The sequence below is a fragment of the Helicoverpa armigera genome, chromosome 24 (genome assembly GCF_030705265.1).
Source record: "Helicoverpa armigera isolate CAAS_96S chromosome 24, ASM3070526v1, whole genome shotgun sequence".
In the NCBI taxonomy this organism is placed as follows: domain Eukaryota; kingdom Metazoa; phylum Arthropoda; class Insecta; order Lepidoptera; family Noctuidae; genus Helicoverpa; species Helicoverpa armigera.
In genome coordinates, this window is record NC_087143.1 from 5,757,477 (window position 1) to 5,770,838 (window position 13,362).

Here is a 13,362-nt window from a genome sequence, read left to right on the forward strand (position 1 = left end):
TTGAATGGCAATAACAATAAAAAAATTGAACTTAAATATGTTTGTATTACTTTGCCCAAAAGGTCACGGGCAATATGTATAGTGCCCGGTCAATTTGATTATTTGAATAATTATTATCAAATTGCACTCTCATATTGAGCATTTTTCATAATGACCGGGCATTATGTATAGTGCCCAATTTATCACTTGGTCCATAACACATACAAATTATTAGATGAAGTCTAGAGGGAAAGGTAGTGTTTATAAAGAAATGCTGTGTGTTTACTTTATAATGTTTATTCAGTATTCATACTTAACATTTAATTAATGCTGACAAAAGTATTTACAACTTTATTTACACTGGAAATTACATATCTAAGTATTGATTACATAATACCTAATATGGCACAATTAAGTTAGCAATACTATTAAACTCAATGCTGAATAATTGCTAATTAAATACGTAAATTATGAACTTTGAAGTAAAGCTTCAGAATATAATTTGCGAAAGTTAAAAAGTGATAAAATGGTAGAAATGTCTAGATAAGTAAATTTCAGAATTTATACAAATGGTGCTCCAGGCAAATGGTTTTATATGTAAGATGATATATATTTCAACCTACTTCCCAAAAAGGAGGAGGTTCTAAATTCGGATGTCTTCATGAACTTAGAAGTCATGTTGGAATTCCGCCTGTACTCCGATTTGAGGCTTGTGGTGTCCGAAGGTCTTATCCAAGTTGCCTCCGGCTGATAATCTGGTGTTCTTGTCGAAGTTCCATACTCCATCACCGCTCAGTTTCATCTGTAATGAAGGGTATTTGACTGGATTTTGTTTCTGTGGCTTTTCGGATCACCCTTTCGGAGATATGGTAAGTGCAGTAACCGAAAGTTATGACAATAGGTAGGTAGATATTATTTTTGACTAATGTATCTTTGTTGATTGGGGACCTCCAGCAATTTTAGGATATTTAGGTATTCAGTGGATACCTATCTATCTATATCTTGACATCGAGAGTAAACTATTATAGATTGTATTCCGCAATTCCGAAAATATTTCTTCTGTACCTAATACCCATATGTATTCCAATTGCACCTCTAAAAATATGAACGTAAATAATTGGACTCAAAAAAAACGCCGTATGTAAATGAAATCAATACAATTTTCCAATACTCACGCCACTACCCCCTCCAATCTGCTTGTGCACATCAAGACCAGCCTTCGCGTTAGGATTGGACCAGTCCAGCCTGCCTCCCAAGTTGCTGCTGTCACCGTAAGGGCTGAGCACCCTGGAGCCGTATGCCTGGCCTTGGAGATGGCCGCGGTGGTCGTTAAAGATGTCTTGCTTATAGCCTCCGCGACCCTGAGGTAATAAGTATTGGGTTGGAGTTTGTAAGAAAACGAAATGCTAATTGCAAAAAGAGATGAAAGACAAGATACATAGAAGGAATCTTTTGAGGATCTTTTTCTTGCCTGCGAAAGCAGATATATCTTGTTTACTCTTCCGTTCTTGGCATACTGAAGTAAGGAAGAATTGGCAAAAGCATTGATCCACTCAAAGGATTTCATCTGGCAATACTTGTGTTGTGCTAAATTCTGATAGAACTTAATCGTTGGAATAATATAGGCAACAGTGATTTGAAGCTTAGGATACCATGAAATCTGGAAGACTTGGCAGCATTACAAAACATGACCAACGATGCTTTCTTATGACTATTTATGGGAAGACAGTTTTACCCGACTGCCTTTACATGCATTTTGATATTACAAACTAAAGAATACTCACGAATACAGAATCGTCAGTGCTTCCCAAAGTTCCGAAGACTCTGCCATTGCCTACTCCACGTGACCAAGTGAGGTCTCTTGGGTGACGGGAGACCAATTGTTGGTAGCCTGGGTACCATTCCATTGGCTCCTCTTGGACGTACATTTGGGCGTATGTGCAAGCTACGAAAGCTGCTAAGCATAAAAGGATTGAGGACTGCATTTTGAATCTGAAACAATAAGATTTAGATAGATTAAAAGGTTAGCTACGATTGGTGTGGATGGGTGACCATCTTGCCATGAGGAACTCCTCCGCCTTTTGGAAGGCACGTTTAATAGTTGGGTCCCGACTGTCATTTGAACATATCTGGCAGTCGTTACGGGTAGTCAGAAATCAGTAAGTCTGACAACCAGTCTTGCCAAGGAGTTGCCCAAGTAACCGGGTTGAGGAGATCAGAGAGTCAGTCGCTTCATGTAATACACTGGTAATCAGCTGCATCTAGTTAGATTGGAATCTGACCCCAGCATAGTTGAGAAAAGGCTAGGCAGATGATGAATGAGAAAGATGTTTGAATAAATACCTTTGGTTGTAGCTGTTACTTGCTCTCTTCACAAGATGCTGTAGTAAACTGTGCCTTACTCCATTCGGGAGTGATCATTTATACCAGTTTCAATATCGGAGGTGAATTCCCTCGCCCAAGAGTTAAGAAGATTCATTCAAGATGTGATTAATTATAATAATATTTATGTTTCTTATCCGCCTTAAATGGTGTTAAGTGTAGTAATGAGATAAGAATACGTTTACAGATTATGGGAGTATGATAGTGTAGAGCCAAGTTCCGAATTAAGTTTGTCAATATTTTATTTAAGTGAATCCGATATTTTGTAGAAGTTAATATTCAGCTTGATCTAATTAAATTGGGCGGCCTCACTTAAGACCCTACAAAAAGATTTTCTTATATAAATTGACATTTGAAACTCCAATAGCATTAGTTGATTTTTTAACATCAAGTAGAGGCCACTTAATTCGCGACGTTTGATGCTTTAGAAAGTAAATTATTGGACCAATAAACTAAACTCAATATTGCGGCATTTGACGATTTTTTTTTTACTAAATACTTTACGTATTTAGTTTGAAAATATGTTTTTTTTTCGAACTTGGTCTTCACTGCCAATTAATTATTACGTGTCTTATCTACTTTCATATTTAACTGCACAGTTTATAAGATAACCGGGAATTACTACTTATCTAGCGCAGAGTAAAATGACGTCAGAATATGCCTACATCTTGTTATCAGTAGCTTCGTCACACTGCAATGTGCTAAAAAGTACCCGATTCCCCGAACTACTCGTATGTTGAATCCAAAAATTAGATACTTGTTTTATGTTCTAAATGACAGTGTGACCAATGTGAGCTCATTTGTTTTTGGTTAGATTCAATGCTTAAACAAATGAAGCTATTCTGATGTTCTACGTAGATAAACTGTATTAATTCAGGAGTTCAAGTATTTTTTCAGAAATAAGTAATTATGACTGTTTACATGCATTAAAAGTATCAATTGGCGATTTACGCCAATTGATACTTTTAATGCATACTTTTAACTTGTACTTAATACTTTCTGTCTGTTGATTTGCTTTCTAAACATAGGAACTTGGTATTACTTGTATGAAACTGTTTTCACAATTCTATCTCTAGTAAGCACAACAACAGATAGATACAATATTGAAGTCCGCATTATGTGGTCAAACTATATTTTTCCTTAAGACCTGTGAAGCGATTGCGAGGAACATCATTCTTTGCCATCAAGGGACAATCGTAAAATGGACGTTAAACTCGAAAGTGTCCATTACATATAAAACCTTACCTTTTTGTTCTGATCCTAAAGTTAATGCTGTTATAAAGCCATTTATTGCTTCTTTAAACGATGTTATATTTCTTGACGTTCATAGCTTAATAAAGATAATAGAGTTGTCCTATGTGAAGTTCAATGGCTCTCGGTACGGTAAGTTTTCGGGTAGGTCACCTGCAACTTTTGGTTTGATTAGTTACTGTCGAGAGGAAATTATGTTTATCTTTGTTTGGGCAAAAACCTGATTAAAGTCTAGATTACCTATCAATATTTACCTAGTAAGCTTTAGTAAAATATTTTATGATAAGCGCAAAAAACAATATAATCAGATTATATCATCTGCAAATCATATTGAAAAAAAATAGTCCATTGATTGACAGTAAAAAAAGGGAAATTATGTCCGTCAATGTCGTATCCATAAGGTTTGCTAACTAAATACCCTATCAAAACCCTCACTTTCATTATTCTAACTATTCTCAATAAATATCCTCCCCATCTGCTCTAATAATGCATAATGACTTTCACCTTTCAAATCTGTTCAAGCAATCCATCAGTAACACTGGGAGCCAATTACTAGATGCGATATCTTTCCATTTTTCACGCTGGCTCTCAAATCGAATGAGAAGCTCCATTTACTTAGAACTTATAAACTCAATACCTATATCTTATACGATTTAAAATTCTATCTGAAACGAAACTTAGTTGAAAGCTGTTTGAAATTCGTTTAGGAATACGCTTAAAGTTGCATACTGGAAACTTTTAGTCGGCCATTGGTTTGTTTGGATCTCTGACTCTCCCCTGAATCAGTATGAATATGAATGGTTGTACGCGCATTACAAAGATAAGGTATTGAATGCGTTGATTGGTTTCAAGATTTTCTTCACCAGTCTTACTCAAGGGTATTGGGTTGCCCGAGTAACTGGGTTGAGGAGGTCAGGTAGGCAGTCGCTTCTTGTAAAACACTGGTATAGTTATCGGCACGAATCTTGAGCTCTGACCTACATCTGCGCAGAAGTGATTTATTAGCAAAAAACCAATCCCGAGTGTCGGCTATGACGCGATGCACTGCAGGCCAATCACCGCTTTAGCCCGCCCCCGCGCCGCACTTCATACTACAAAAGGGACCCAATAAATTACTTCTGCGCAGGTGAAGGTCAGAGCTCAAGATACGTGCCGATAACTATACTCAGCTGTAACCAGTTAGAGTGGAAGTCGACCCTAACATATTTAGTTGGGAAAGGTCTTGGGAGACGATATTGTCAACTGTCGGCCGACTGTTTAGTCTGCAGTGTGCAGATACTCTTAGAATGGAGAAGTTGTAAGTATTTGGATGTTGGTCCGATCTAGCTTGGTGGACAGTGAGAAATGGATATATTTTTGAGAAATCTTTTTTTCCTATGGATTTTGTTAAGGTATGATTCTAACATAGTATTACTAATAAATAAGCTGCAAGTTGAAAGCGGAATGGGTTTCAGGATTGTTCCAAAGTTACTGCGGCATTGGTACCCGAAAGGCTTAAGAAGGATGTTCCTTCTTAAGCCTTTAATGGTGGGTTTTAGTCGGCAAGAATCTGACACTCCCTCACGCTGTACCCACAGTGGGAAGAGTCATTTGATGATTTCACACAAGAAAAGGGGAATGAATAGAGGTTCCTATTTTAATCATAAGTTGAAAGACATTTTTCTTTATATCGTGGTTTCTTCGTACTGAAAAAAGTTACGTATTAATAATTCTTTCAGTCTAGATTAGCACGACTACAAAAGTTCATAAATGAAATACATTAAAATTTCTTTATGACCTAAAAAAGTAATTTTAATAATGGCCGCCCTGTTACGTTACTTCATTTTTATTAGCTTCGTTGTTAATTTATTAATGAAACAAGTTCATAAAGATGAGAAAAACGGTTTATGAAGGATCAGGGCAATGATCTCTCTAATGACAAAAGACCATTACCGTCAACCTTTTTTACTGTTCTATTGAAGGACACAGGTAAATTTCCTTCCAAAGATAAACTTAGAATATGAAAGAAAGAAAAACCATTGATTTGCACAAAATACGCAAAAGCAACAAAACTAATAACGAAACAAACATATACACAGAAAAATGCTGCAGTTGCGTCACCTTGCGAAAAAGGGCCAGCGCTCAGCATAAATGCTGTGCCTCGCGCAAGCAGGCACGAGACAACACGGCCTCGGAAATACACAAGCCTATATACCGTTTCAGGCAAAAAGAGTCCTATCAACTTGTTCTGCATCGACCAGTCTTCAGCGTAGCATAACTAAGGTCTGCTCACAGCTTTCGCGGATCGCAAGTCCTACTAGCTACATTTACCGTAACGAGAACCACCTCAATGATTAAAATACGAACCCCAAAAAAAGTTTTCATAACGCTGCCTCCAACTTAGGTACGCCTAAAAATAGTATTAATTTAAATGAAATATCCACAGGAAAAAGTGTAGATATACAAAAAAGCTGGGTTTTATAATAAAACGGCACAAGTTGAGAGTAAGCAGACAGTGATAGTTAAGTGCTTAATGTATCCGTGGAGAGGCAGTCGCGCCGCTTGGAAATTGAAATTGCTTAAGGTATGGTTCTGTTGACGCGACTTTTTCGGATTATGGAAATAATTTATGATTTGACAGATGTCGTTTGGTATCGTAATATTTTAATTGTGTCATTGTGACATTTGCTAATTTAGGTGTTAATATAATTAAATCGCTGAAGGACTAGTTAATACAATTAACAAAAGCATGATTGATGAGTTGATCCAACGAGTTGTGTCCCATTTTTTTTCGAACGGTGGAATACTTATGATTTGTGAGTTTGTGACCATTATTAAATATTCATTCTTATAGATAACCCACTAACTACTAAGTATTTTTATATTCAATTGAAAAGCCGTATTCAAATTAGTTCACCCGCTTTAGAGCTACCTACATTGTCACAGACAGATACACAAAACGGTCGAACTTATAACACCCTTCCTTATGGTCTTAGGCTTCACTTGTTCCAGAACCTATTAAAAACATCGCAAGTAAACTAACTTTTCAAAGCTCAAAGTATATCAACTACACTGGTACGCAAAGTAACTATAGTCAGAAACCACACAGCAATTTTCAATTTTAATTAAACTCCTTTAACCAGAAAATCGCCGCGGCGGAACCAACCACTAAACAAAGTCTACTTTATGAGAGTTATTCAGTTTTAATATTTCGCTAGCGAAATAAGCTCTAATGGCGAACGTTTATGATAAAACCTTTCATTAGAATATTTAAACGATTTTGTTTCTATTAATATAATCTGAAGACTGATAAGGAATGCATTGTTATGGCTGTGAAAGATAACTTTAATACTCGTAGCTTAAAATTTTTATCAGTGTAGAATCATGATATATGAGGAAAAGGGTGGGTTTTGTAACTGACTGACTGTAATCTGGTTTCTACTGTAGTCATTTGTCATGGAAAATTGCGTCTGCGTCTACTCTATCAAATACTTACTCTTAACTTCTTGATTAAACGTGATAAAGGTACGTATATTCTTTTATTATTGTCATCATCAGAAGCATTTTGTTTCATTTTGACAACTTAGAATTGTGAGTATAGAAAATGTTAACTTCGGTCAATAGTCAGTCAACCTGCGTATGTATAATGAACCGTAGTAACTATTTCACGCACTTAGATAAAACCGTTCCTCGAAAAGTGGGCTGCCTAACAACGAATTATTTTTTCAAATCGAACTTTTGGTTCCTGATTGTATAGATTGTGAACCGATTGTTACCTACTAACAGTAGGTACTTAAGACATAATTTTTATTCTTTTAAGATGCAAATGTTAAGCCCAACAAACTGGATATCCAGATTTCGCAGAAAATGATTTACCATAAGGTAGTATGTTTTAACATCTAAACCGACTACGCAAAGAAACAAAAGCCAAGATTGTAATAAATATGTAAAGAGTGAAGAGGGGGAGGCCATTAAATTTTGAGCGAGCCCTCACTTAGTCAGCTTGAGTGTTTTCCTAACAAATTGCTTCTGAATTTAGTCCTGATATTATATTTAATGTAAGAACTGAATTTATTGCTTTTAAAATTTATAACGGCTGTTATATCTTGATCGTTTACTGGGAATATTTTAGGTCATGCTTTGAATCGATATTGATATCATAGAAGTCTCGTATTTTAAGCTTATACTTCAATTGAATTGTCTGACTTATTTTTGGTGCAGTTGACAATTCTGTCAGTCAGTACTAAAACTGCTTTCCAAATATCCCTTGAAATTGACATCTGTCAACTGTACAAAAGATTCGGTATCGCTATAACTATCTTCTTTTGTTTTAATCTTACGAATAAAGTGATGAATGAACATTTAAACACACAAGTTTGGCCCCTCACCCACTTTTGTGAGATCAAATACCTAACTACACCCCAACTACAGGTATTTTGTTCGCAACAGTTTGCAATTTGATCAGTTTACTGGCGCGGATTGGAAGCTGAATATTTGTTCGTGTTTCAAAGCCACTCACTTACTCTTCTACTGTTGCGTGCCTATTGGATGAAAACTCGTGTTAATTATACAGTACAGTACTTAAAATTTTGTCTGTTCTCTCCACATAAAGAAGTAATACTTATTTATTTATTCTTAATTGCACACTTAACAATAAATATAAAAAGAATAGGGACAGTAAAGTTTCTGTACAATGGCGAGCTTAACTTAGAATTGGGTTCTCTTACAGCCAACTTTAAAGCCATAGAGAGATTCGATAGTGGTAGAGTAGATTAAAAACTTACTTACTTTAAAATAGGTAAGTAAGTATGCGGTTTTAAAAAGGATGTTAGAGTTAATTTCTTGTCTTTCTGAATGCATCTGGGTTCATCTTTTTGATGGCGTGACTGCCTACCTGAGCTTCTTAATCTCAAACCTCTACATAAGACTGTATGCCAGACTTTCTGGCTTCTGGCAATTTTTAAGAATTGGGAAAGATGTTTGTTCACAGTTTAATGTGCCATCGCAAACATGATGGGACCCTTTATGAAAAGGGGTCAGCTATCCGCGGAACGGCCGCTCAATCGTAGCTTTACTTAATCGAACGATGCACACAGCTAGGAAGAATTCCTCTTTAAAGATGATCCCATCGAATATCATACATAACAATCGAACGTCACAAAAAATACGCACAAATTAAGACAAATGAAACACAAACAGAACATACCGAAAATCCGCTGCAGCGACATTCAGCGCTGAATTCGTTGTGCAAACATTGTACCCCTCAGCGCATGCAGCGCTGTCCCAGATTGACGCTCACCGCATGACGTTGCACAAATATCACTATATTATGTACCATGTACCATCTACACAGAATAAACATGTACAGTTGTGAAGCCGTGGTGGCCTAGTGGGTAAAGAGCCAACCTCTCAAGTATGAGTGCGTGGGTTCGATTCCAGGCCAGGCAAGTACCAATGCGACTTTTCTAAGTTTGTATGTACTTTCCAAGTATATCTTGGATGACTGTGTTTCGGATGACACGTTGGACTGTAGGTCTCGGCTGTCCGTGAACATCCTTGGCAGTCGTTACGGGTTGTCAGAAGCCAGTATGCCTGACGCCAGTCTTACCAAGGGTTATTGGGTTGCCGGGTAGCTGGGTTGAGGAGGTCAGATAGGCAGTTGCTCCTTGTAAAAACTGGTACTCAGCTGAATCGGTTAGACAGGAAGCCAACCCCGACATAGTTGGGAAAGGCTCGGGAGATGATGATGAGTTGTGACGCATGTGTATCGACGAGCTTTTATCGGTACTAACGGTTCTGTCAGTACTGAGTGTCGTGCAACGAGCACATACGTGTGTGAGTGACATTTTAACGAACGTTGGAACGTAGCTTCACAACTGTTTCCAAGAGAATATTTTAAACTGTACTATCTATTTGATTCGCTAGTTAAATAGCGAGTTGCGAGGAATGGAATTGATAATGTGCTTGAACGGTGCTGATGGAATTTTGTGTGTCAGTTATTGATACTGATATGAGTCATATTTTTGAGTAGTGACAGTTCCGGTCTTTTCTGCAATTAGCAATTCTGTGGGGGATATTTTAACGCCAATTATTTTTGAAAAGTTTTTGAATTAGCATTAGCAGCTGCATATAAATACACTAGCTCCTGCCAGTGGTTTCACCCGATTCCTGAGAAAATTACCTACTTCCCGCACCCGGGTAAAAAGTAGCCTATGTTGTTTTGATATACTACCAGCTAATTATGTACCACATAGCTCTATTAAGGTAAGGTTCACGCGTTGTTCAGGCAGTTCTTGCGTAGAGGAAAACATCAATTTATACATAGGTACAAACTTTCGCGTTTATAATATTAGTAGGCTGAAGCGCAGTACGTAGGTTAATAATACATAGGTATAAATAATTACATTTTTATTATTTTTTGTCTCAGATCTTTAAATCACAAAAGAAACCCCATAAAGCGAATCTGTCAAAGAAGGATAATCACTCAATCCCAAATGAATCTCATTCCAGGAATTCTTATCAAACCGTTTGACAGCACAGCGGGTATGTAGCAACAAATCTGTGATACGTAACATTCAACGGTCTGCGCACGAACACGCTACAATCACCGACTAGTGTTCCCAAGCTCGTATTTACTTACTGCACTCCAGTGTACAGAAACTGGGGCAGTTTTAGGGTAATTCTTGCTCTTGAAAGCCTTGATTATGTAATAAACTGCTCCATTAAATAAAGAGCTTCTTTCATCCATTGTCTAATCTATCCATTGTCTCATTTTTACAGCCTTTATATGAAACAAAAGCAGCAAGAATCTGTTAAAATCTGGTCAAGTACCCATCTAAAGAATTTTGTGGTGCACAAGCATGTGACACAGAACTTATTTACAAACCCCAGAATGACTACAGACTCTTGCCAAGGCTGCGATCTAATTCCCAGATTTTATATCAATCCGTTTGACAGCACAGTCGGTATGTAGCAACAAATCTGTGATACGTAACATTCAACGGTCGGCGCACGAACACGCTACAATCACCGACTAGTGTTCCCAAGCTCGTATTTACTTACTGCACTCGAGTGTACAGAAACTGGGGCAGTTTTATTTTGGTGATTAAGTTTATGTGTTTATTGATGTAGAACAAAGTAGTAATAATTAAGAGTTTTTTTTTTTTACTTATTTTGGTTCGTTTTGAATTAGCAATACTTAGCAGCTGTATCTAAATAGATGAATGAAGCAGTATATGTCAGATTATGCTTAATCGCTACCTTTTATTAAATAGCTTCAAATGAAACTCAATCACTCAGTCTTATCAAACGGCATGTACCAACAAATCTGTGATACGTAACATTCAACGGCCGGCGCACGAACACGCTACAATCACGGACTAGTGTTCCCAAGCTCGTATTTACTTACTGCACTCGAGTGCTCAGAAACTGGGGCAGTTTTCAGTAAATAGTATTTTCGGGATTAAGTTTTATGGAGATTCTTGGTCTTGGATGCTTTGATTGATTTTGTAGGATATGGCTTGATTGAATAACGAGGTTTTAATGGATAGCTACTTCTATCACCAGGATAGATGGTAATCTGCCTTTATGTTATTCTGATGTGAAATCCAATTTTCATCAAAATTAGTTCAGTTATATTTGCATGATACACAAACAACTATCCATACATCCGAACGCTGTTTAAAATATTAAAACCAAAAAACCATCATCTTTCTATTACTCAAAATTCCAGAATTAAGGTAAGCGCAACACACTATGTGGAACACTGTAAGTAACCATTTACGATGACCTATTTACAGTCTTAACTTCTTTGAAGAAGTAGGTAATATTTTGTTATCAGGTTCCAATCTATGCGATTTCATTCCCACATTCACACCTCTTCTACATGAAGCTGTCAATTTCCCTTCACCGAGAAACAAACTATTTCTAAAAAAACCTTCACACAAAGTCCAAAGCTCTTCAGCATAATTAGAAATGATATCCGGATCAATAGCAACACGGGCATGTAACCCAAATCCATGCATTTTGTGAAATGGACCCGAGCGGACATGTAACATGCTTCAATCACAGAGCACACTCTAGAGAGCTGTATTTACTCTGTATGTTGGGAGGTCTGTGTCCATTTGTATGCGGGAATTACTTTTTGTATGTATTTTTCCAACCGACTTGAGAGAGTCGGGAAGAGATGACCGGACGACCTGAGATTGGGGGGAACACTCAAAGGATCGCTTAGCAGTGGGACTGTTCATGCTAGAAACGAAACCAAATATCATATCAGTAGGTAATTCTATACAAGCTTCTTCTTATCGAGTGAGCTGTAGATTTAATCACCTAACAATCTGTCAGAATCAATCAATCAATCAATTAGAGGAATTTTCCAAAATACGCTTGATCCGCCGGTGGCTAACGTAAAATCGTAACAGCATTCAGAGACGCCGACTTTACGTGCCCTCCCAAACATGGGACTGTAACATCGTCTACTTCCAGAATGCGTGCTGCTTTGTGAAAGTTTATAAAACCCAAAAATTCTAATTTGGCCTTACTCAGGAATCGATGCCGGGAACTGTTGCACTACACTGCAAACATTACTACCAGTGTGGTACTAGTTAGCGGTGCCTCATACACAAACATCAAAATATACGAGGTTAACTAACTACCTCACCCATATACAATAATTACTCTTAAACATTTCCTGCCGTCCAACAACGAAAACGCACCACTTCCCGTGCAGTGCCGAGTCAACATAATGGATGAGCATTGCATTTGGCGAACGCCCAAATTTACTGCTAGATACAGTATGTAGGTACTACTATATGTACCTGTCTAATGTTCCGAACTGTTCTCTCCATGTTTTGATATCAATACCTCGCATTATATACCCGAGAAGCAAATTAGGAGTATCATTTGAAGCACATAGTCTTAGTGAAAGGAGATCATTAGAAGCCAACTGTGTTACGTAATATGATCAACCCTATTTTGTGTCAAGGGTTTGGCAGAGGTTTAATCAAATAGAAATTCAGATTGGGCGTACGTTTAAATTTAATATATGGAACTTTGCAATAGTCAATAGGAGTTCGCGGTAAAACACCCTGATAAATCTAATTTCTCAAGAGTTTTACTTGCAATCATTTTACAATTATTAAGATCATCCTCTTGCCCTTATCCCTATTTGATTTGCATATTTGCTTCATCTCACAAGTGACACGCTTTCTACCCATATCGTCTTTCACACAATCCTTCCATCTCTTCCTTGGTCGCCCTCTTACTATTTAATCAATTATCAGTTTCATGATCAAGACATGATCCTCTTTCCTAAATGTCACATGCACATTTCATTGCCTTCCTCTGGTTTCGGCCCGCAATACATTCATCTCATTTACTAAAGGCACATAGATGAACTCTTGCAATAAAAGTTCAGAAAACCTCCCCAAAGCCAGAACACCCCATAACTACAAAAACCAAGCCAGCGCATCCCAGAGCACAGATTAATTAGAACAGTATGTCCATGCATCATTATTAATATACGGTTGCGTTATGCCAAACCGATAATGTTGGATAAACTACTTAATTATTGTGCATGTTGCAATTCAAGCGGTTTGCACACTGAATGTTTTGTAGGCTATGTAGGATACTGATTTTGTGTTATCGGCTTGAATGTTTTAGGGGAGTGGTTTCAACATTCGTGTACGTTTGATTGAATTGAATATGTTATCAAAAGAGATACATTTTCGAGTTTTGGTAGTGTGAGAAAATTGAGGATACTTCTGTTAT

General features: G+C 37.3%; 1 protein-coding gene across 1 annotated transcript; it reads right to left on the bottom strand.

Moving 5' to 3' along the window:
- Nucleotides 1-635: 635 nt before the first annotated feature.
- On the bottom strand, nt 636-2,482 carry LOC110378803 (gloverin). The gene is made up of 4 exons (XM_049849969.2): nt 2,323-2,482; nt 1,764-1,971; nt 1,155-1,340; nt 636-781 (listed from the first exon to the last, which is right to left on the bottom strand). The coding sequence occupies exons 2-4, from the start codon at nt 1,962-1,964 to the stop codon at nt 647-649; spliced, it is 522 nt and encodes a 173-aa protein (XP_049705926.2). The 5' UTR covers nt 1,965-1,971; nt 2,323-2,482; the 3' UTR covers nt 636-646.
- Between the last annotated feature and the right edge of the window lie 10,880 nt (nt 2,483-13,362).

Coding starts and splice junctions, on each gene's coding strand:
- LOC110378803 (XM_049849969.2), bottom strand. CDS start 1,964: ATGCAGTCCTCAATCCTTTTATGCTTAGCAGCTTTCGTAGCTTGCACA. Junction 1,341..1,763: donor GCACTGACGATTCTGTATTC/GTGAGTATTCTT, acceptor TTATTACCTCAG/GGTCGCGGAGGCTATAAGCA. Junction 782..1,154: donor AGATTGGAGGGGGTAGTGGC/GTGAGTATTGGA, acceptor CCTTCATTACAG/ATGAAACTGAGCGGTGATGG.